General features: G+C 39.1%; 1 protein-coding gene across 1 annotated transcript in view; it reads right to left on the reverse strand.

Moving 5' to 3' along the window:
* ADGRV1 (adhesion G protein-coupled receptor V1) overlaps nucleotides 1–22,839 on the reverse strand; it is a 487,139-nt gene that overhangs the window by 75,897 nt on the left and 388,403 nt on the right. The window contains exon 85 of the mRNA XM_036925534.2: nucleotides 19,475–19,632. Within this exon, the coding sequence (XP_036781429.2) occupies nucleotides 19,475–19,632 (158 nt within the window). The remainder of the gene's footprint in view (nucleotides 1–19,474; nucleotides 19,633–22,839) is intronic.

The raw sequence follows: 22,839 nt of genomic DNA on the forward strand, positions 1-22,839 counted from the left end.
AATCTCCTCCCAAAACCACATATATCTATGAAAATATAACAAAGACAACTCTTCCTAGAATAAAGACCAGAGAACACAGGACAATATCCAGACCACATCCGCACCTGAGAGAACCCAGCGCCTCGCGAAGGGGGTAAGATACAAGCCCCGGCCCCGCGGGACCCAAATGCCCCTCCCCCCAGCTCCCAGCGGAGGAAGAGGAGTCGGAGCCAGGAGGGAGAAGGAGCCCAGGACTGCTGAACACCCAGCCCCAGCAACCCGGATCAGAGTGCAGACAGAGTGCGTGCGCGGGGCCCTGGATACTAGGGAAACAGGGCAGCAAGAACAGTGAGTGGGTACCAGAGGTCTGGCGCCGGAGGACATAAGAAAAGCGAGCGGCCATTTTTTTTTTGCTGTTTTGTTTTGGCGAGTGCTTTTTGGAAGTCTTAAAGGGATAGGGACCCCAATACTAGGGAAACAGGGCAAGACCGGTGAGCAGATGCCTGAGGCTGGCGCCGGAGAATAAAGAAAAATGAGCGGCCATTTTTTATTTATTTATTTATTTTTTTAATTAAAAAAATTTTTTTTTTTTTGGGGGGTTGTTGTTTAGGCGGGTGCTTTTGGGAAGTCTTAAAGGGGCAGGGCGGGACACTTAATTAAGAGGTAGGGAATCCGGGGATCTCTGGGCACCCTAATCCCCGGGGTGGCAGGGAGCACGGAGGCCCCTTACAGAGATAAATAGCCTCCCAGCCGCTCCCCCTCCAACGCGACTCCACCACTTTGGAGCAGCTGCCTGAGCCAGGCCACGCCCACAGCAACAGCGGAGATTAACTCCATAGCAGCCGGGCAGGAAGCAGAAGCCCTGTCTGCGCAGCTGCCCAGCACAAGCCACTAGAGGTCGCTGTTCTCCCAGGAGAGGAAGGCCACAAACCAACAAGAAGGGAAGTTCTTCCAGCCGTCACTCGTCCCAGCTCTGCAAACTATTCCTATCACCATGAAAAGGCAAAACTACAGGCAGACAAAGATCAGAGACAACACCAGAGAAGGAGACAGACCTAACCAGTCTTCCTGACAAAGAATTCAAAATAAAAATCATAAGCATGCTGACAGAGATGCAGAGAAATACGCAAGAGATATGGGATGAAGTCCGGAGGGGGATCACAGATGCCAGAAAGGAGATTACAGAAATGAAACAAACTCTGGAAGGGTTTATAAGCAGAATGGATAGGATGCAAGAAGCCATTGATGGAATTGAAACCAGAGAACAGGAACGCATAGAAGCTGACATAGAGAGAGATAAAAGGATCTCCAGGAATGAAACAATATTAAGAGAACTGTGTGACCAATCCAAAAGGAACAATATCCGTATTATAGGGGTACCAGAAGAAGAAGAGAGAGGAAAAGGGATGGGAAGTATCTTGGAAGAAATAATTGCTGAAAACTTCCCCAAACTGGGGTAGGAAATAATCGAACAGACCACGGAAATACACAGAACCCCAACAGAAAGGATCCAAGGAGGACAACACCAAGTAACATAATAATGAAAATGGCAAAGATCAAGGACAAGGAAAGAGTTTTAAAGGCAGCTAGAGAGATAAAGGTCAACTATAAAGGAAAACCCATCAGGCTAACATCAGACTTCTCAACAGAAACCCTCCAGGACAGAAGAGAATGGCATGATATATTTAATGCAATGAAACAGAAGGGCCTTGAACCAAGGATACTGTATCCAGCACGACTATCATTCAAATATGATGGTGGGATTAAACAATTCCCAGACAAACAAAAGCTGAGGGAATTTGCTTCCCACAAACCACCTCTACAGGACATCTTACAGGGACTGCTCTAGATGGGAGCACTCCTAGAAAGAGCACAGCACACAACACCCAACAGATGAAGAATCGAGGAGGAGGAATAAGAAGGGAGAGAAGAAAAGAATCTCCAGACAGTGTATATAACAGCTCAATAAGCGAGCTAAGTTAGGCAGTAAGATACTAAAGAGGCTAACCTTGAACCTTTGGTAACCATGAATTTAAAGGCTGCAATGGCAATAAGTACATATCTTTCAATAGTCACCCTAAATGTTAATGGGCTGAATGCACCAATCAAAAGACATAGAGTAATAGAATGGATAAAAAAGCAAGACCCATCTATATGCTGCTTACAAGAAACTCACCTCAAACCCAAAGACATGTACAGACTAAACGTCAAGGGATGGAAAAAGATCTTTCAGGCAAACAACAGCAAGAAGAAAGCAGGGGTTGCAGTACTAATATCAGACAAAATAGACTTCAAAACAAAGAAAGTAACAAGAGATAAAGAAGGACGCTACATAATGATAAAGGGCTCAGTCCAACAAGAGGATATAACCATTCTAAATATATATGCACCCAACACAGGAGCACCAGCATATGTGAAACAAATACTAACAGAACTAAAGGGGGAAATAGACTGCAATGCATTCATTCTAGGAGACTTCAACACACCACTCACCCCAAAGGATAGATCCACCGGGCAGAAAATAAGTAAGGACACGGAAGCACTGAACAACACAGTAGAGCAGATGGACCTAATAGACATCTATAGAACTCTACATCCAAAAGCAACAGGATATACATTCTTCTCAAGTGCACATGGAACATTCTCCAGAATAGACCACATACTAGGCCACAAAAAGAGCCTCACAAAATTCCAAAAGATTGAAATCCTACCAACCTACTTTTCAGACCACAAAGGCATAAAACTAGAAATAAACTGTACAAAGAAAGCAAAGAGGCTCACAAACACATGGAGGCTTAACAACACGCTCCTAAATAATCAATGGATCAATGACCAAATCAAAATGGAGATCCAGCAATATATGGAAACAAATGACAACAACAACACTAAGCCCCAACTTCTGTGGGACACAGCAAAAGCAGTCTTAAGAGGAAAGTATATAGCAATCCAAGCATATTTAAAAAAGGAAGAACAATCCCAAATGAATGGTCTAATGTCACAATTATCGAAATTGGAAAAAGAAGAACAAATGAGGCCTGAGGTCAGCAGAAGGAGGGACATAATAAAGATCAGAGAAGAAATAAATAAAATTGAGAAGAATAAAACAATAGCAAAAATCAATGAAACCAAGAGCTGGTTCTTCGAGAAAATAAACAAAATGGATAAGCCTCTAGCCAGACTTATTAAGAGGAAAAGAGAGTCAACACAAATCAACAGTATCAGAAACGAGAAAGGAAAAATCATGACGGACCCCACAGAAATACAAAGAATTATTAGAGAATACTATGAAAACCTATATGCTAACAAGCTGGGAAACCTAGGAGAAATGAACAACTTCGTAGAAAAATACAACCTTCCAAGACTGACCCAGAAAGAAACAGAAAATCTAAACAGACCAATTACCAGCAACGAAATTGAAGCGGTAATCAAAAAGTACCAAAGAACAAAACCCCCGGGCCAGATGGATTTACCTCGGAACTTTATCAGACATACAGGGAAGACATAATACCCATTCTCCTTAAAGTTTTCCAAAAAATAGAGGAGGAGGGGATACTCCCAAACTCATTCTATGAAGCTAACATCACCCTAATACCCAAACCAGGCAAAGACCCCACCAAAAATGAAAACTACAGAGCAATATCCCTGATGAACGTAGATGCAAAAATACTCAACAAAATATTAGCAAACCGAATTCAAGAATACATCAAAAGGATCATACACCATGACCAAGTGGGATTCATCCCAGGGATGCAAGGATGGTACAACATTCGAAAGTCCATCAACATCATCCACCACATCAACAAAAAGAAAGACAAAAACCACATGATCATCTCCATAGATGCTGAAAAAGCATTTGACAAAGTTCAACATCCATTCAGGATAAAAACTCTCAGCAAAATGGGAATAGAGGACAAGTACCTCAACATAATAAAGGCCATCTATGATAAACCCACAGCCAACATTATATTGAACAGCGAGAAGCTGAAAGCATTTCCTCTGAGATCGGGAACTAGACAGGGATGCTCACTCTCCCCACTGTTATTTAACATAGTACTGGAGGTCCTAGCCACGGCAATCAGACAAAACAAAAAAATACAAGGAATCCAGATTGGTAAAAAAAGAAGTTAAACTGTCACTATTTGCAGATGACATGATACTGTACATAAAAAACCCTAAAGACTCCACCCCAAAACTACTAGAACTGATATCGGAATACAGCAAAGTTGCAGGATACAAAATCAACACACAGAAATCTGTGGCTTTCCTATACACTAACAATGAACCAACAGAAAGAGAAATCAGGAAAACAACTCCATTCACAATTGCATCAAAAAAAATAAAATACCTAGGAATAAACCTAACCAAAGAAGTGAAAGACTTATACTCTGAAAACTACAAGTCACTCTTAAGAGAAATTAAAGGGGACACTAACAGATGGAAACTCATCCCATGCTCGTGGCTAGGAAGAATTAATATCGTTAAAATGGCCATCCTGCCCAAAGCAATATACAGATTTGATGCAATCCCTATGAAACTACCAGCAACATTCTTCAATGAACTGGAACAAATAATTCAAAAATTCATATGGAAACACCAAAGACCCCGAATAGCCAAAGCAATCCTGAGAAAGAAGAATAAAGTAGGGGGGATATCACTACCCAACTTCAAGCTCTACTATAAAGCCATAGTAATCAAGACAATTTGGTACTGGCACAAGAACAGAGCCACAGACCAATGGAACAGACTAGAAAATCCAGACATTAACCCAGACATATATGGTCAATTAATATTTGATAAAGGAGCCATGGACATACAATGGCGAAATGACAGTCTCTTCAACAGATGGTGCTGGCAAAACTGGACAGCTATATGTAGGAGAATGAAACTGGACCATTGTCTAACCCCATATACAAAAGTAAACTCAAAATGGATCAAAGACCTGAATGTAATTCATGAAACCATTAAAGTCTTGGAAGAAAACATAGGCAAAAACCTCTTAGACATAAACATGAGTGACCTCTTCTTGAACATATCTCCCCGGGCAAGGAAAACAACAGCAAAAATGAACAAGTGGGACTATATTAAGCTGAAAAGCTTCTGTACAGCAAAAGACACCATCAATAGAACAAAAAGGATCCCTACAGTATGGGAGAATATATTTGAAAATGACAGATCCGATAAAGGATTGACGTCCAGAATATATAAAGAGCTCACACGCCTCAACAAACAAAAAACAAATAACCCAATTAAAAAATGGGCAGAGGACCTGAACAGACGGTTCTCCAAAAAAGAAATACAGATGGCCAACAGACACATGAAAAGATGCTCCACATCGCTAATTATCAGAGAAATGCAAATTAAAACTACAATGAGGTATCACCTCACACCAGTAAGGATGGCTGCCATCCAAAAGACAAACAACCACAAATGTTGGTGAGGCTGTGGAGAAAGGGGAACCCTCCTACACTGCTGGTGGAAATGTAAATTAGTTCAACCATTGTGCAAAGCAGTATGGAGGTACATCAAAATGCTCAAAACAGACTTACCATTTGACCCAGGAATTGCACTCCTAGGAATTTACCCTACAAATGCAGCAATAAAGTTTGAGAAAGACCAATGCACCCCTATGTTTATCGCAGCACTATTTACAATAGCCAAGAATTGGAAGCAACCTAAATGTCCATCAATAGATGAATGGATAAAGAAGATGTGGTACATATACACAATGGAATACTACTCAGCCATAAGAAAAGGGCAAATCCTACCATTTGCAGCAACATGGATGGAGCTGGAGGGTATTATGCTCAGTGAAACAAGCCAAGCGGGGCAAGAGAAATACCAAATGATTTCACTCATCTGTGGAATATAAGAACAAAGGAAAAACTGAAGGAACAAAACAGCAGCAGAATCACAGAACTCAAGAATGGACTAACAGGTACCAAAGGGAAAGGGACTGGGGAGGATGGGTGGGTAGGGAGGGATAAGGGAAGGGGAAGAAGAAGGGGGATATTAAGATTAGCATGCAAGGGGGGGTGGGAGAAAGGGGAGGGCTGTACAACAAAGAGAAGGCAAGTAGTGATTCTATAACATTTTGCTATGCTGATGGACAGTGACTGTAAAGGGGTTTATAGGGGGGACCTGGTATAGGGGAGAGCCTACTAAACATAATATTCGTCATGTAAGTGTAGATTAATGATACCAAAAAAAAAAGGCAGTTTCTGTGTGGTGACCTCCAATGAGTTCTACACAAGGGTATAAAGGGCATATAAAAGTGTAGGCAAAGGGTCTGTTTGTGTTTATACAGAGGATCAAAGCCTAATTTGGCTACCCCGAAAATGAACTAAGATGCAATATGAAAAAGAACTTCCAACATCAGCACTCTCTGGAAGACTCATGCCAGAAGATGATCATCAAAAAACCCCAACAAAGATCCACGCACTGCTACAGCTGTAGATGCACTCATCCCACCAGTTTCAGGACTTGCCATGGAAATGAAGAAGGAGATATCTAAGCTGGCCTGTGCATACAGTAAAACAACAAATTTGACTGGATCTATACTGTTGGAATTCAACCAAGAATTAGGAGAAGTGCAAATTGTAGCACTCCAAAATCTTACAACTACAGACTATTTACTGTTAAAAGAACATATGGGATGTGAACAGTCCCCAGGAATGGCTTGTTTTAATTTGTCTGATTTCTCTCAGACTGTTCAAGTTCAGTTGGACAATATCCACCATATCATAGATAAGTTTTCACAAATGCCTAAGGTGCCTAACTGGTTTTCTTGGTTTCACTGGAGATGGTTGGTAATGACAGGTATGCTTTGGTTATGTAACTATACTCCTATTATGTTAATGTGTGTGCACAATTTAATTAGTAGTTTAAAACCTATACATGCTGAAGTTACAAGAAGATATGTCAAAGAAATAATCAATATTCCCATGTTTTCTTCCGCCTGCTACTTCTATAGCTTTTCTTCTTCCTTCCTAATTACAACCCTTAATTAGAATTCGTGCCTCATATCAAATTTACCGAGTATCATAATTCTTCCAAGTGGTAAAGATACCTCAAGACAAATGCTGGGCATAGAAGCCACAGGGCATAAATATGCAAAGAAGTAAAAAGCTAACCTTTTCAAACAATAAGGCTTCTCTCTCACTTACCAACTTTACATTTCCCTGTATGGCCCCAGAAGATGACTGGTTAGCCAGAGACGGGTAAGATTCCTCAAGGAAGGAACAACCTAAGACAGGCACAGTCGCAGGGGGGCCATCAGGTGAGAAATTGGGGATCAACAGAGGTGAGGCTTAGAACCTCACCCCCCCTGTTCTGAGAGAAATCTTCTGCATCCGTGGATGTTTTATTGCCCTAGTCTAGCTTGGATTAACACATAGTCTACAGGCACACACCTGATCATCTACATTTGCTCTCTTACAACACTAAACTATGTTTTCTACCTTTATCTTGTATCTACCTACCACTTCAGCATTTTATTAAAAATAACAATAATAAAGAGAGAAATGTGGTATCCACATATAAATCAAGTATAAAAATCAAATGAGTATTCATATTTGAACTGTTTATTGTTCATAATGCATGAGCAAAACCGAAAGTTTCTATGATGTCTGCCCTTGTACTGTTCACCATGTAACTTATTCACTATGTAAGAGTTTGTTCTCCATGTAAGAACTTGTTTGTTATGCTTCAGAAGATTGGAGACTGACGAAAATTAGGTTTGGGGTGGATTAATGATTGTGCATTGAGCATTGACTCCCCTATACAGAATTTTATTGTTGTTAACAACCATTTGATCAATAAATATGAGAGATGCCCTCACAAAAAAAAAAAAAAAAGTACACTTCCAATTGTAAAATAAATAAGTAACCAGGATGTAATGTATAGCATAAGGAATATAGTCAAAATATTGTAACAACTTGGTATGGTGATAGCTGGTACCTAGAATTATCATGTATATAAATGTTGAATCACTGTGTTGTACACATGAAACTAATGTAATATAATACTGTGTGTCAACTACCCTTCAATAAAAAATAATTATCTACAAAAAAAAAAAAAGTTATTTAGAATAAATTAGTATCTACCACAGAGTAGCAATAGCTGGCTGGTACAAAAGAGATGTGTGGCACAGACTTGACCAGTGATTGGTGAATTGCTTAAGGAGGGAGCCAAGTTGGTGAGAAAATCAAGTGAAAATCAAAAAGCTACTGAAAACATCCTTGTAATGCCCAATCACAGGGTGGGGGAAGGGAGGTCACAGTGAGGATAAAGAAGCAGGGGCGAAGAAGGAGAGGGGGACAGAAGAGGTTGTGTCCACAGAAGATCTGGAGAGGGAAATGGTCCCCAAGGGAGGATAGCATGAGAAACGGTGACCACAATAAAATGAATAGGAAAAGGGTAGTGTAAGCAAAACCACATTTAAAAATAGGAAAAATTATTAAGCAAGGACATTGTGACCTTAAAGTGCAGGAAAGAGCAAAAGTATTTCTGACATCCAATTAGTGGAGAGGAGTGGCCTCTTTCACCATGTTTTAAGGAAAGTGGTCTTTTACAAGACAGGCCATTTCAGTTACAAGGCAACTAAAAGAGTACTTTTGTGAAAGGATCAGACCAAGTCTGCTGGTGTTCTGGCCAGGTCCGCCTCTGGCCCAGAGAAATTCAAACTTCACCTTTGATACGGTGTACTTTTCTTCTAAAAGGAAGCAGTTTATCATAAATATGTCACTTTCAACTTTCTGAGTTTCATAATATGTAAACTATTAAGTATGTCATCATCGCAGGTATTGTGCCAACTATATATTTTAAAAGAAATTTATGATGCTGTCCGGATTTCCATCCCCCTTTTCTATTTCTCTAGTCCTAGAAACCCTATTTTCTTTTATTTCTAGATCTTCTTTTTAAGATAGTATCGGTTAATTAAAGTGTGATCAAACCACGATTTTGTGACTATATACTTTTTAAAGAACTGTATACACCCTATACAAGTTAACCATTAAATTGGAAGGATCTCTAAATAAGGAGAATGGCAATAAATAATACATGGAAATACTTGCAAATCAAGAATGGAACTTATAACTGAGAACTGGGGTTTGGCTAATTAGAGACTGTGGTGCATTGTAAGCTCATCATGCTGATACCAACTGAAGTGGCTCATAGATAAGATCAAGGGGGAATACAGGGTTTTCAATGCCATAAATATGCTAAGAAAAAACAGTCTTGAAAAACTGACTTTTCTACTCTCTAGTAGAGTTTTATATACATTCTTGGCAATGGACTGAAAATAAATTTTAGAGAGCAATATAAAAAAAAAATCAGAAATTGTCTTTCATCAGCCAGGAGTTGAATGGAAGACTTCAGCCATCCATTAAAAAAAAAAAGTGCTCTTAGATCAAAGCAGTAAACATGAGTAACTGTTTTATGTAGCTTTCAAAGGAGTTCAAAGTAATGCCTCATCAGGAATTTTTCCAGAATAAAAAGAAGGACTTGAGGAGGAAAAGGTCCTTTTAGAATAGAGTACTCCAGCAAAATTAAAATATAAACTTTTTATTGATTTGGAGAAAAAGCCCCAAGGAAATAAACTGGAAACTCACTTAGCCTATATACAAAAATGATAAACAATTGGGTATTATAAAAAAATATCAACAATCATTGATTCTTTGGGTCAAGCTAAGGCCTGGCAATGGCAGGCATGCCAACAGGAGATGCCAGACACACTGAAGATCAGAGTGCGCAGCGCTTCGGCGCAGTGAGGCCCCTGTAGTGCTCTCAGACGCTGGCTCTAAGTGTACGCTGAAGTCCCACTGGAGCCGATTTACAATGCATATCAGCTGGAAAGGAATTTCAATTCCATTCCCTCTTCTACCTGGACACCATACATGAACTCAGCAAGTGAGAGTGAATTCATTGTGCCGTTTGAGTCCAGACTTTTAGGCAACAGCACCTAGTTCAGTATGAGAGTACTGAGCATAGAGAGTTTGTATGTGCAAGTAGTGGAACTTCTTTTTTATTCTACAGTGTAAGGATTGCTACTGGATGATTTTAATGATGTGATCAATTTCATATGATATGATAGGGGATAGAATCCAGGTACTATGGACTGAATTGCATCCCTCCAAAATTTGTATGTTGAAACCCTAACCCTCAATGTGATGGTATTTAGTGATGGGGCTTTTGGGAAGTAATTAAGTCATGAAGGTGGAGCTCTCATGATGGGATTGGTGCCCTTATAAGAAGAGACAAGAGATCTCTCTCTCCCTTTCCCATGTGAGGACACAGCATGAAGATGGCCATCTGCAAGCCAGGGAAAGGACTCGGATCAGGAACTGAACTGCCAGCACCCAGACTGTGGGACTTCTTAGCTTCCAGAGCTGGGAGGAATCACTTCTGTTGTTTGAGCCAGGTAATCAATGGCATTTTGTTATGGCAGCCTGATCTGATTAATATACACCAGGTATAATCTGAAGAAAGGAAGAGAGAGGCCTACTTGAGAGACATTTAGGAAGGGCACAGGACAAAGGAGTTAATATCTGACTCTATTCTGCACCAATTATTCACTGAAAGAGTCGTTATACTAATCAAATTACCAACACACATTGAGTGCTTGTTATGTTCCATAGAGTGTACTAAGGACTTCGTATGAATTAACATTAATTCTTCAAACAGCTCTATAAAGTTAAGTATGACTATTACACCTGCACCACATATGAGAATGGTGAGGAAAATGAAGCATGTTTTAGGACCGCAAAGAGAGGGGGCAGTCATCCTCAGATATCTGCCCATTCTTACCCCAGATTCTTTCTGCAGAGTGAGGTCTGACACCTACTTTTATGGAATTAGAATTCTCCAGGTTTAATTTAATGTGTACATGTTGTTTTTCTCAATGAAAATTCCTATTTTAAACAGTAAGGAGTGAAGTGTTGACACCAGCAGCAATGGCAGCTCGGGAGAGCGTGAGAGTCAAGCTGTGGTTCTAATCCCAGCAACAAAATGGAACGGCTTTGCAGACTTGGGGGACATTTTTCTAAGCTTCTCATTTCCTTGACTTTCTTGTCTGACTGTGAATAATAATACCTGTTTCATAGCATTCTTGTAAAAACTGAGATAGTACATACGAATGCTCAGCACAATGTCTGCCAGATGGGCGTCTTCACTGGTAGTGGTTATGGGGGTAATGATTACGACCACCAGGGCCTAAGAAAGTTTCACCTGCCACTTACACTGAGTTTAGCCCTTTACTCTTTCTTCCAAACCTATCATTTCTATAAACTATGCTATCTGCCCAGTAGAAAACAAATGTACGTGGATCTTGACAGTTTAGCACTGAAATAGCCTGAATAGAGAACTATCCCTGTCCTCATCAGTATTCAGCTGAGATTAGCTAAAGGCCAGTTCACTGGGGTAATGTTCAGGAAACTTGAGCTCTAGAAAAACCCAGCTTTGCCACAAATTATCAGTCCCTTTTCTTCTTTGGTTACATGTGTAAATCAGGAGTTTAAACAGCAATTTCAGCTTTCTTTCAACTGTAAGATTTTATTTTTTATCTGGACGGTCTAAGGCTCAGTAAACTAAGTCCTGATGTTATTGTTCTAGGAGTTTTTAATGCACAACATCCAACCCCAAATGTTTTCAAAATCAATAATGAAGAAAATAAATGAAGAATGACTACAAATTATCTTTCAGGCTTAAAAGATTTCTGATTTGAATCTCTGAAGACTGAGGTCACAGATACAAAGCTAAGCAGAGGATGAGCAGCCATAATAATTCCTTAAATATTTTGAATTTTTCCCACTACTACTGGTGAAAGGTGGGAAGACTGAGCTCACAAAGACTTCCCAAGTTCAAGGGGAAGAACTGTTCAGTGCCTAGTGAGAAGATCTGGGGTTTGCCTTAGGTCCTTAGGCATTGTTTTTTTATATTTTTTCAGCAGTGGAACTGAGAGTAGACTGCAAACAAGCAGCTTACTGCCAAGGACATGTGAAACCTGTTATATTGGTCATTCTGGATCCTATTCAAGCACGTCCTGTTACTAGGTAAAATTACTTTTACTTTGCTTTACTGGAAGCCTTAATTTTGCTTTAGGAAAAAGAAATCATTCTATTTTTCCATTTTTATTTATAAACCACGTATGTTTCTGCAAGCAATAAAATTTAAGGTGCCGATGACATACTTGTAGTTTTGACATGAGAATAATAAGGATACTACTAGAACCACAGTGCTTCAGCTATTGTTTGCCATATACTAAACCACCGTAAGACTTAGGGGCTTAAACTAATTTATTATTTCTCACAATCCTACAGTCTGGCTGGGTGCATGTGGTACCTACTTGGGCTGGAACCTTCACGAAGGCTTTTTTACTCACATGTCTGGAATCAGAGCTCGGATGCCTGAAACAAATAGCCCAGCCTGTGGAGTCACATGGCCACTCCACACGACTGGCTTGGGGTTTCTGACATCATGATGGCTTCAGATAATTGGACTTCTTACATCATGGCTGGCTGCCAAGAGAAAGGAAGTGGAAACAGCTAGTCCTCTTTTTAAGGCAAGACCCGTATGGGACAGTATCATGTCCATCACAGCACATCAGTCTCAGCACATCGGTCTCAGCACGTCCAAAGCCAGCCCAGATTCACAGAGAGGGGAAAGAGATCCCACCAATGATGTGAGGAGTGGCATGTGTGCAAAGGAAGGGAAATCATCGATGGAAGCCATCTTTGGATAAGGACACAGAGTGTATTGCATTTACCAGAAGCTCTTGCCTTTTCTTCTTTTTCCTTTGGATTTCAACGAATTCCTCTGAACTCTTTCTGAGATTTTTTAAATGTCAGGAGAAAAATTAGAAAAATTTTAACATCACTGTGCATTAAGGATGAATATTCACTATAACAAGTTTTCAATGATTTACATAAAAGCAATGTAATCTTCATTTATATTACCATTGTTTTTACTCTGAATATAAAGAAATAGAGCTCAGAAAAAATGGAAGCATTCACCCTCAAGTATGTCCCCAAACAGAAAAGTGGCCTTTACAGGACCAGGAGATTCCAAATACTTCAGATACATGTTATACCCAGCTAGCTGGATCAATCCTTTTACATTTGTATAAATCATATTGAAACACATGTGTGGGATTTTTATAAGAAAGGGATTTGTAATCACCTACTTCCTTTTTTATTAAAATTAATTTTCCTTCCCTGATCCATGAATCATTCCTCGCTGAAGAACTGGCTGATGAATCAGAAAGGAGCCAGTAAATTCTAATGAGCCCTAAAGGATAGACAAGCTTATCATTGCCAGAGATCAAAACCAAACCCTAAAATTACAGGCTTTGTTTAATGCTGTTTGAGACACTGAAATTTAGCGCGGGGAACGTACCTTCATCCCCACTCATTCTCACTGCACATTCACCCACTGAAGGGAAGAGAAGGCCAGTTAATCTCATTAGGAGCCACTGACCTTTGAAAATGTGTTTCATAGCAGTTTGGCAGCAACAAGGCCAACCTGTCATCGCTGCCCAGGCCACACTCAGAATGGGAAGGGATTGATGAGACCATCTTTGGGCGATTACAGCACCAGGTGTATTTTATTTACTACCAGCTCATTCTCTTTTCCCCCTTTCCTTTGGATTTCATTGAGTTTATCTGAACTCTGAAATTAAGGAATAGCATGAGCAAAAATATTAAAATAAAGAGATTGAGAATTAGCAGTCATAATAACACAAGTGTTGATATAAAACTGCTCTTGTTAGGCACATTTAATCTGCAAAAGAATGATTAGTTTGGAGAACAGTTCTATACAACTATGGAAGATTCCAGGCCTAACAAAATGAATGGTGCAAGCTCTTCAGTTATTTAAATACATGTGATTCTGATGCTAACTAACTGCATCTGTTTACCAAAACTCAAACTTAAAGGTAAATAAATAATCATAATTATTATAGCTTCTAAAGACAAAAACAGCTTGGGTATAAGGAAACTACAAATTGACTTTTCTTTCTCTAATTCATCTTACGTGCTGTTAAGAGTGATTTATAAACAAAGACACCCTTGACAACATTTAATCAAAAATACTCAAAATTTAGCATAATTTGAAAACTAGGAAATTGTGCTTTTGTAAGAAAAGGGGATTTACTTTCAATTCCTGATTTAATACTTGAGCATATATTTCTCATAATACTATCTGATATATGTAAAAATGCTCATTCAATTAAAAAATGCAAGGCAAACTACAGTACAAACCATCTGAGTTGCCTTAAGAAAAAGGACTACTTTAGTATGCTTGGAATTGCAGAGAATTAAGCTGGATCTGCTTGAGACTAACAAGAACTGCCCTACTTCTCTGGTATAAAGTGGGGTGTAAAAAGCACAGGCTTCTCAGAGGAAAGTGAAGAGGCTTGGTACCAGTCTGTGTGTTACCTCTGAAGCTTAGGGTTTGCAGAGAACTAGCTTCCTCTGCTTGCACGATGGAATCTGAACTGGGGTTTGTAGCACTTGTAACAAGAGAATATTAAAAGCAAAGGTACTCACTACCCAGGTTTCAAAAACACAGAACTTCCAAAACATACTGCATATTTTGCTTATATACTATATTCAGCATTCACCTACCACCCCCATTTTTTTTTTTACAATTATTTATTTTATCTGTAGTTATGTGAAATATTTTCTTTGATTTTGGAAATTCTGAAAAAATTACTTCTTTAAGTCTCACATTTTCTCCATTTCCTGTATTCTTTCCTTTTGGCAATCTATTCTTATACCTCTTAGGTTTGTTTTCATATTTTCCTTTTTTGTTTCTTTGGTGAATTCCCCAATCCTAGCTTCAGATTCTAATTCATTAATTCCCTCTTTTCTGTGTCTCACCTGGAGTTTATCTCAAATATTAAGATAGTTTAAAATTTCAACTGGTCTGTTTTCATTACCAAGATCTGAAATTATTTCATTTTCATATTTGTCTGTTTTTATTTGCTTATATCTATTTTTGGTTTTTATGCTTAAGTGCTTTTAGTGGATATATCTTCCTTTCTATCAGGCGTTAGTCAATCAAACTTTTCTGTAAAGGGCCAGATGCCAAATATGTTAGGTTTTAGAGGCCACATGGTCTCCATTGCAACTCTGCATTCTCAGCTCTGCACTCTGAAAGCAGCTGAGGATATATGTAAGCACATGGGTGTGACTGGGTTCCAAAACAAACTTTACTTACAAAAACAGGTCACTGTAGCCACTTCAGAATACAGTTTGGCAGTTCCTCAAAATGTTAAACATAGAGCTACCACATGACCCAGCAATTCCACTTTAAGGTATACACCCAAGAAAAATGAAAGCATATGTTAATATAAAAGCTTGTATATGAATGTCTACAGCAGCATTCTTCAAACAGTCAAAAGAATCCAAATGTCCATCAATGGATGAATGGATAAACAAAATGTAGTATATTCATTGGGTAGAATATTATTTGGCAATAAAAAGAACTAAGTACTGACACATGCTATAACACAGATGAACTTTGAAAACATTATGGTAAGTGAAAGGAGCCAGACACAATTGATGACACAGTCTATGATCCCAACATATGAAATGTCCAGAACAGACAAGTTTATAGAGACCAAAAGTTGACTAATTGTTACCTAGACCAAAAGTTGACTAATTGTTACCTAGGCCTCAGGGAAGTGGAGAATGGGAAGTGACTAATGGCTATGGGTGAAATGATGAAAATATTTAAAATTAGGTTATGGTGATAATTACAGAACTACATAAATATCCTAAGGACCACTGAAGTGTACAATTTAAATAGATGAACTTTATGGCATGTAAATTATATCTCAATGAAGCTATTAAAAAATAAATAAAACTGGGAAACAGGTGAGTGGCTGGTAATATCATAGTTTGACAACTCCTGCTTTACATTTTTGAGGGTCTTAATATACCTATCAAAGTTATTCATAGTTTATTCTATTTCAATTTTTTTTCTGGATTAATCTCTTTGATTAACTGGCTGATTTTAAGTACTGCCTTTTTTAGTTTTCCTCCAATGTTTGGCACTTTTATGTTGTAGCTAATCTTGAGTAGAAAGCATCTGTTTCCTTAATTGTTGTTCTCTGCCTATCTTTTCTGTCTAATGGTTCTGTGGTTGCCTCCACTCAGCCCTCCTGTCCAAAGAGGACTAGCTGACGTCCTGGGCCTCCAGTCCACATGGTGACATATGGAACTGCAGACAGTCGGTGAACTCCAGAAGGCTTGGCTCAGGTATTTATTTAATGAGATGCTTTGTCTACTCTCTCTCCTTGGACTCCCAGATTCCTGTAAGCCACAGCCCAAGCTCCTGTGGCAGCTTATTTTCAGGCTCCTTTCATGAAGGTGCTATTGCTCCAGTCTGCTGACCCTAGGTGGGACGTTTACTTCCCGAATTACTACCACAGCAGTTGAGACTCCTGCATCCACTGGCTTGTGGACTCAGAAAATGTTGGGTCCGTGGCTGTAGCCCCACTTCCCACTTTGTATTCCTGCTCTATTTCTGACCTGCTGAGATATTCATCTTTAAAAAAATTTTCTCTCATTTATTTTGACTTTCACTGTCATGGACAAGGAGCAGGGCAGTGGGCAAAACATGAATTATAGTGCCATCTTGATTGATTATTTTTCAGGTCAATGCAATGGAATTTTATAATCAAAGAGAGTAAGTATCATGTGCTCCTCGATAAACAGACTTTGTTTTTCCCATAAATTTTGAATTTGAAATAAGTGGAGTATATCCAAGTAGAGGTGAGTTATAGTAGGCTGCAAATAAAATATGAAATATCAGGTCAGAGGTCAAAGCTGAACACTTAGTTTTGGGAATCACAGAAGTGAAGAAAAAAAGAAAAGTTCTAATAGTAATAACCTTCAAAGAGATATCTAAAAACAGGTGGGAGAAATCCTTTAATTTCTACTTTTTATGATATAGAAGATTTCTCTTAATGCTATATTTAGCTTGGGGATATAGCCTATACTTACAAAATTTTTATAGTGCATTGATGATCATTAATTTATCTAACAAATATTAATTATGCCCTGCTATCCATTAATCTCCAAGGCCCTGGTGACATGAAGATGAGTAATAAATGGTCTTTGCCCTTAAGGAACTCGTAATTTATTAAGGAAGTCACCCCAACACACCAAAACAGGTCACCATTCCATCTAGGATAAGTGCTATGATGGCTGTAGGGACAAAGTGTGAGTAATTCTTAATTGATATGATTCTTGAAGGCAGTAATTCGAAAGACTGTGCAAAAGAGACAGCATACTGGGAGCTTCCAGAATTTCTATAAAGATGTGAGCAGTTATCTTGGACAGGGGCATGCAGGGGAAATTAAACTGTATTTATCTAATACACCATTTTTACTAGATTATGGGTTTACTTTTATAACTGTGGGGAGATTATGAAGAATATGGGAGGGTGACAAGACCCTTCCACCTCCATCATCCACATTCTCCCACAAAACTTAATAAGCACACGGGTTTTATCAACTAATGGTGACAAGGTCAAAGTAGAGGGCTTGTTACATGAGCAAAGATGGTGGTATTGGGTCAATTTTAAATACATGCCCTGGTCAGGATACAGGATAAATGGTAACTAATATATGGATAAAAAGATGGCCAGAGGTGGACTATAGAGACTCTTATACTGGGGGCTGGAGAGACTGGACCTCTTTTGGGCAAAGAAAGAGACCTTGAATGACTGTCATGATGGAGAGTGAGGGGATCCACCTTATGCTTTTGAAATGGAGACATCTGAAGAAGTGAAATGGGTTAGAAAAAGACTAGAACTAATGACCAATCAGGAAAAATATTGTAGGAGTCCAAGTGTAAAATAATGACTATTAGCTTGAATTATCATGAGAATAGAGGAACTAGAACTATCACACATATATATTGTTTTTGAAAAGCTACAGTAACAGCAATGTTGTGAGAGGTTTCCCTAGTCAAGATACAAATGTGCTAGAGATTTTAGCATTATATTAGCTTGAGGGCTATGTTTTCCAAAAATCGGAGTATTGTTTTACCTACTATATCTATGATGGATCAATTCTAAAAGGCACAGGGGTGATTTAGGGATGAGAAGGATTAACTCATTAGGTTAGGCCCTTCTGTTATCAGCACTGAAACATGTGAACATTGGCACCTTTATATTCTACAGAAAACAAAACAAATCTTGTTACTTGGGGAAAGAAACAAACTTTCCCTTCAGAAGAGAAGATGCATTTTAAAAAAGTAAATCCCGTGTTGAATAATAAAGCATAGCTTTTGGATAAATTCTATGTCCCATGAAAAAGTAGGATTTCTACATTGAATCTTGCTTTTTTAATTGGAGAATTTAAGATTAATCATAACCTTACATGATATTTCTGCCCACACAATGTGTGTTAAATGAGAGACGATAAAGAAGAGCTGCCTAGACACAGCTGTCCTACAAGTTACCCCACAAACTAATATAAAAGAGTCCCTTCTCTTTACAACAAACAGGAGGAAAATCTTTTCATATCTTCCCTGACCCATTTCAGGAACTAGAAGGCTTTTCTTACATGAGAGTGACTCCTTTTATTGTAAGTGACAATATCTACTGAGCCCCTAATAATGTATTAGATGCTATCCTAGGGATTTCATATATGGTACCTTGCTTAACTCTGTAAAGCACTTAAGATGTGAAGAATTCCTCTCATTCATTTGGCTTTAGACTTGTAAAAGCTTAGAAAAAAGGAGACTCTTCTTCATTGTCTCAAGAGGGATCCCCACGCCCAGCTTGTAAGATTGTCTCTAACATCCCAGTCCCTCACACCATTTTAGAGAGAATTTCTATATATAGGTGTGTGATTATTGTTCCTTGTTAAGAAAATTCCTAAGAGACTCTAATCTAACAACAACAACAAAAAAGAATCACATTATAAAAACCTGTGTTAAGTATGATTCAAAGGGAAAAAATGAGCTGCAGTGAATGCCAGTTTGAGCTGGAAACTCTCACACTCTTAAGTAACCAGACATGTGTAGCCAGTTATGAAGCTGTCTGATCACACATGTTTTTAAACATCTGTCAGCACAGTGAGAACTCCACATGCAAAATACAGCACTCACAAGCCTTATGAAGGTTTGTTTTGATGAAGTCTCAGAATCTGAAAGGAATGTATAGATTTTACAGGACGAACACAGGTTGTTATTGAGTTGAAGAAAGCTTGGGGGAGCAGTTCCCAAAGGCTGTGAGTCATTTACTTGAACATTAGTGTCTTAAGGACAAAACGGGACCAGTGATAAAACCTCGGGAGCCCCAGAGAGAGAGAGTTGTTACCAAGTACCGAGAAGCAGGAGAAACCGGAGAGCTATTGGTTAACTTAGGGCTTCAGAGCCGAAAGCAGTCTAACTTCATTCCTTTTTTTGATAAAATATATTCGGTGACATTGTCCCATCATTAAAAAGTTCCCATCTCCAAAGTACAAACACAGCTCCTTCCAAACCTGTAGCATTTGTTCTTCCTCTGAAGACGTCATCGTATGCCTTCCACTGTGGCTTCACCTGGTAGGCGTGGATGAACACCACAAACACCACCACAAGGCACATTAAAGGAACAAGGGCTGCAGTGAACAGGGCTGCGTAGATGTTTGGAATGAAACACCTGGACGAAAAGAGAAAAGATAACAGACAACTTTAATGCAAACATTTATAGATTCAGAACACATTACATCACTACTCTATACTAGCTTGTTCCCAAATGCTGGCAAAAGCAAATTTTTGGCTTGCCAAATCGAAGCCTTCTTTGAGTAGAGACTATGTGATTAAATCTAACCCACTGCTTCAAAAATAGGTTCCATGGAACCTATTTGCTTTTCCAGCTTTTCCAGCTTTATCTTGGTGGCCTAATGAGACCAAGGTCTCAGTGGGGACTGCACGAGAGGAAGTGTTAGGGCAAATTTGAGGATTTCCAGGACTCAACTCTATTTCCACAATCTTGTTTTCTGACTGAATGACAGTTTTGTCATTCTTAAGCTAAACATTTCCCCAAGAACCATTAATTCTCTTGAAAATGATGACAGTTTTCCCTTTAGTAGCTATACTGCACAACCAGACCTATTATTACTGAAGTTCATTTAGATCAATGAGTCCCAAGGTAAACTTACATTATTTATTTTGGTAATGCTGCAATTTTGTGGAAAATGGTTCTAGAGATGTAACTGGAAATTTTTACTCATGGGTCATAAAATCCTCTTGTTCTTTACACAAAGTCTTTCACAAAAACATCTCAAAGTGGAGGGCTTCTGAAGAGTTTCTCAATATCTAAAACTGTGGTTTTGAGGTATTTTATAAAGGACATACCTCCTACAACTTGTAGGACTATACTACTTTTAATTACAAAACATTTTAGCAGTAGGGACTGTCTCTTTGTATTTTCTCCAACTAGTACATTTTTTAAGTATCTAATATCTATAAACCTAGATTACAATGCAAACAAAAATAATGGATTCTAAAGAAAACTCAAGGAAAAAATATAACCTGTTTAGAAGGAAGCCTCAAAGTCCAAATATCGGTAGTCAGGGGAAACAGCCATTCTGACAACTTGGGAAAATAATGTTTTGATTTGAGACACATTATAAAAGACCTTAGTCAGATATTATTTCTAATTAACATGACCTGCTAAATGCATTCCTCATGTAAATAAAACACATTTCAAGAAATACTTCAATACACACTCTGCATCTGCAGAGAGGTGTCAGAATGATGAATATCCCAGCTTTTAGACTTTGACTTGGACAGCATGAAGCCTGAATCCTTCCCTGAACACCCACCTGTATGCCATAAGGCCTGTATCTTCCAGGTAGAAGGCATATGATTAAATAAAACAGGCAAACATGAATGGCCTTGATTTGAATATATTTCTGCACTAATAATAGTGGGCATGCTGGCTACTCACTTTTGTGCACATTGGCATGAAATGCTTTCTTACTGCTTTCATCTGATTTATGGATTCACAGCCATAGTCTGGCCTAAAGGTGCTTAGACAAACGAACTGACAAAGGAACTCACACAGGCTTCGCTGCTTTACTTTTACTCTGAAAACTGTCATCGCAATTCAATTTCAGGCCATAAAATGGGAATAATATCAGAATCTACCGTGAGCTGCTGGAGGAATAACAAACATTTTTCACAGACTCCTATGGTCCAGGTTGACTCTCCAATATCTATACTTTCCAATGACTGACCAAGTTTGGTTCCCACTTCTCTATTTGACATGCTTTCCTAAAAACTTTCCTGTACTTCAGAGGATAACCTTTGAAAGCTGAATCCCAACGAATGGTACACCATCCTGGTTAAACATTTATAGGCAAGGTTAGAAGTGACCAGGCATGCTGGCAGTGGCTCCTGGGAAGAGAAGTGAATTTCCTAAGTGCCACAGCTCTTAAAAATCTCCTATGCAATTCTCCCTGCTTGTATATGACTTGGCTATGCTGGCCCATTGTTTTTTCAGAGAAAGGGGCAAGAAAATTATCCTATCCTGAAGTGACCCACTTTCCTCCCCGTTTCTTCAGAGCACCACAAGTCCTAGCCTCTCCTAAGTACAGGCTGCTGAGAGGGCCCTGTCTGTCCCTCACGTGGTCAACATGGCACCAGGCCATTAATGAGGGCTTTGGACCCACAGCATAGCTGCCTGTGTTGGTGCCCCTCCTACCTTCCCCTCTACCAGGCGCTATCATACTCAGGGCCCTTCCCTGGCCCACTCCTGTCCAGCTATAACTCCATCCCAGGTTCCCTGCAACAAAAACATAAGACCTGTCAGGGACTAGGGGGTCAAACAACTCTTCTGAAACACTATTCTTTGCAAGTGAAACAGAGCTGAAGGGGTAAGCCACAAGCACAGATAGCGGTTAGGACCCCACACTTTGCATGACCCTGTCCTGGGAAGTAGGTGGAGCAGACTGTTACTCCACACCCCACATTGTATCTCATATAATAACAACTGCTTGTTCTACATTACCTGCATTTTAACTTTTCTCTTAAAGCTAGTAGGTATTAGTCTAATTTTCTGATCACTATTGTCTAATGGGATTTTTACTGGTCCAGAATAAAACTTCCTATGCATATTTAAAATTACCCAAGATAAACGGAGTATATGCTATCTTAAAAGAAAAAAAAAAAGGCAGGCCTCATCAGCCAGAATTTCCTTCAGTCCAATCAAGTAAGAGGCACAGTACATCCACGTAGTTTGAGGATTAGATCACCTGAAAGTGATGTGGGAAGTTAGGAAATTATGAATATCACATTCGAAATAGTTCCTGAAATAAGGCTGGGAACAAATTCTTGGAAAAACTGAGCGTAATGTAAGAAATGAGCAGGCAGGATGCTCTGCACACACAAGGGCTGTGGAAGCAGTCAATTAACAGGCTGGCAGCTATGGCTTCAAGAACAGATCTGGCAGTCACCAGACAATGAGACAAAGGCCGTGTGGATTTGCTTTCTTAAAAAGGGCGAGGAAAGTGTGTTCCTTGTAATTACCAGCTCATCCAGCTTCAAAGTACTCCTGAGACCTTTCTTTTGGTGTCGAGTATTCTTCTGGGTTCTTACAATCATACAACTAACTTTTGCTGTTCCCTTTTAAATGTCCATGGGTAAATTTTCTTTCCTATTATAACCCCAGACAATCCTAGTTTACTTCAAAATCTTGTCAGGACTTCATTTTTTAGTTTTAGCCAGATGAAACAAGTAAAAACTGTTTCCCAGTTTTTCCTCTTCCAAGTCTATCCTTGGAGCTTGCACAAAGCCGAACGTCACTTTCTTACTTAGTAAGAGGATTACCTCCCCTTGGTAGCACTTTGCACTTACGCATTTT

Source organism: Manis pentadactyla, chromosome 2 (genome assembly GCF_030020395.1).
Source record: "Manis pentadactyla isolate mManPen7 chromosome 2, mManPen7.hap1, whole genome shotgun sequence".
Lineage (NCBI taxonomy): Eukaryota > Metazoa > Chordata > Mammalia > Pholidota > Manidae > Manis > Manis pentadactyla.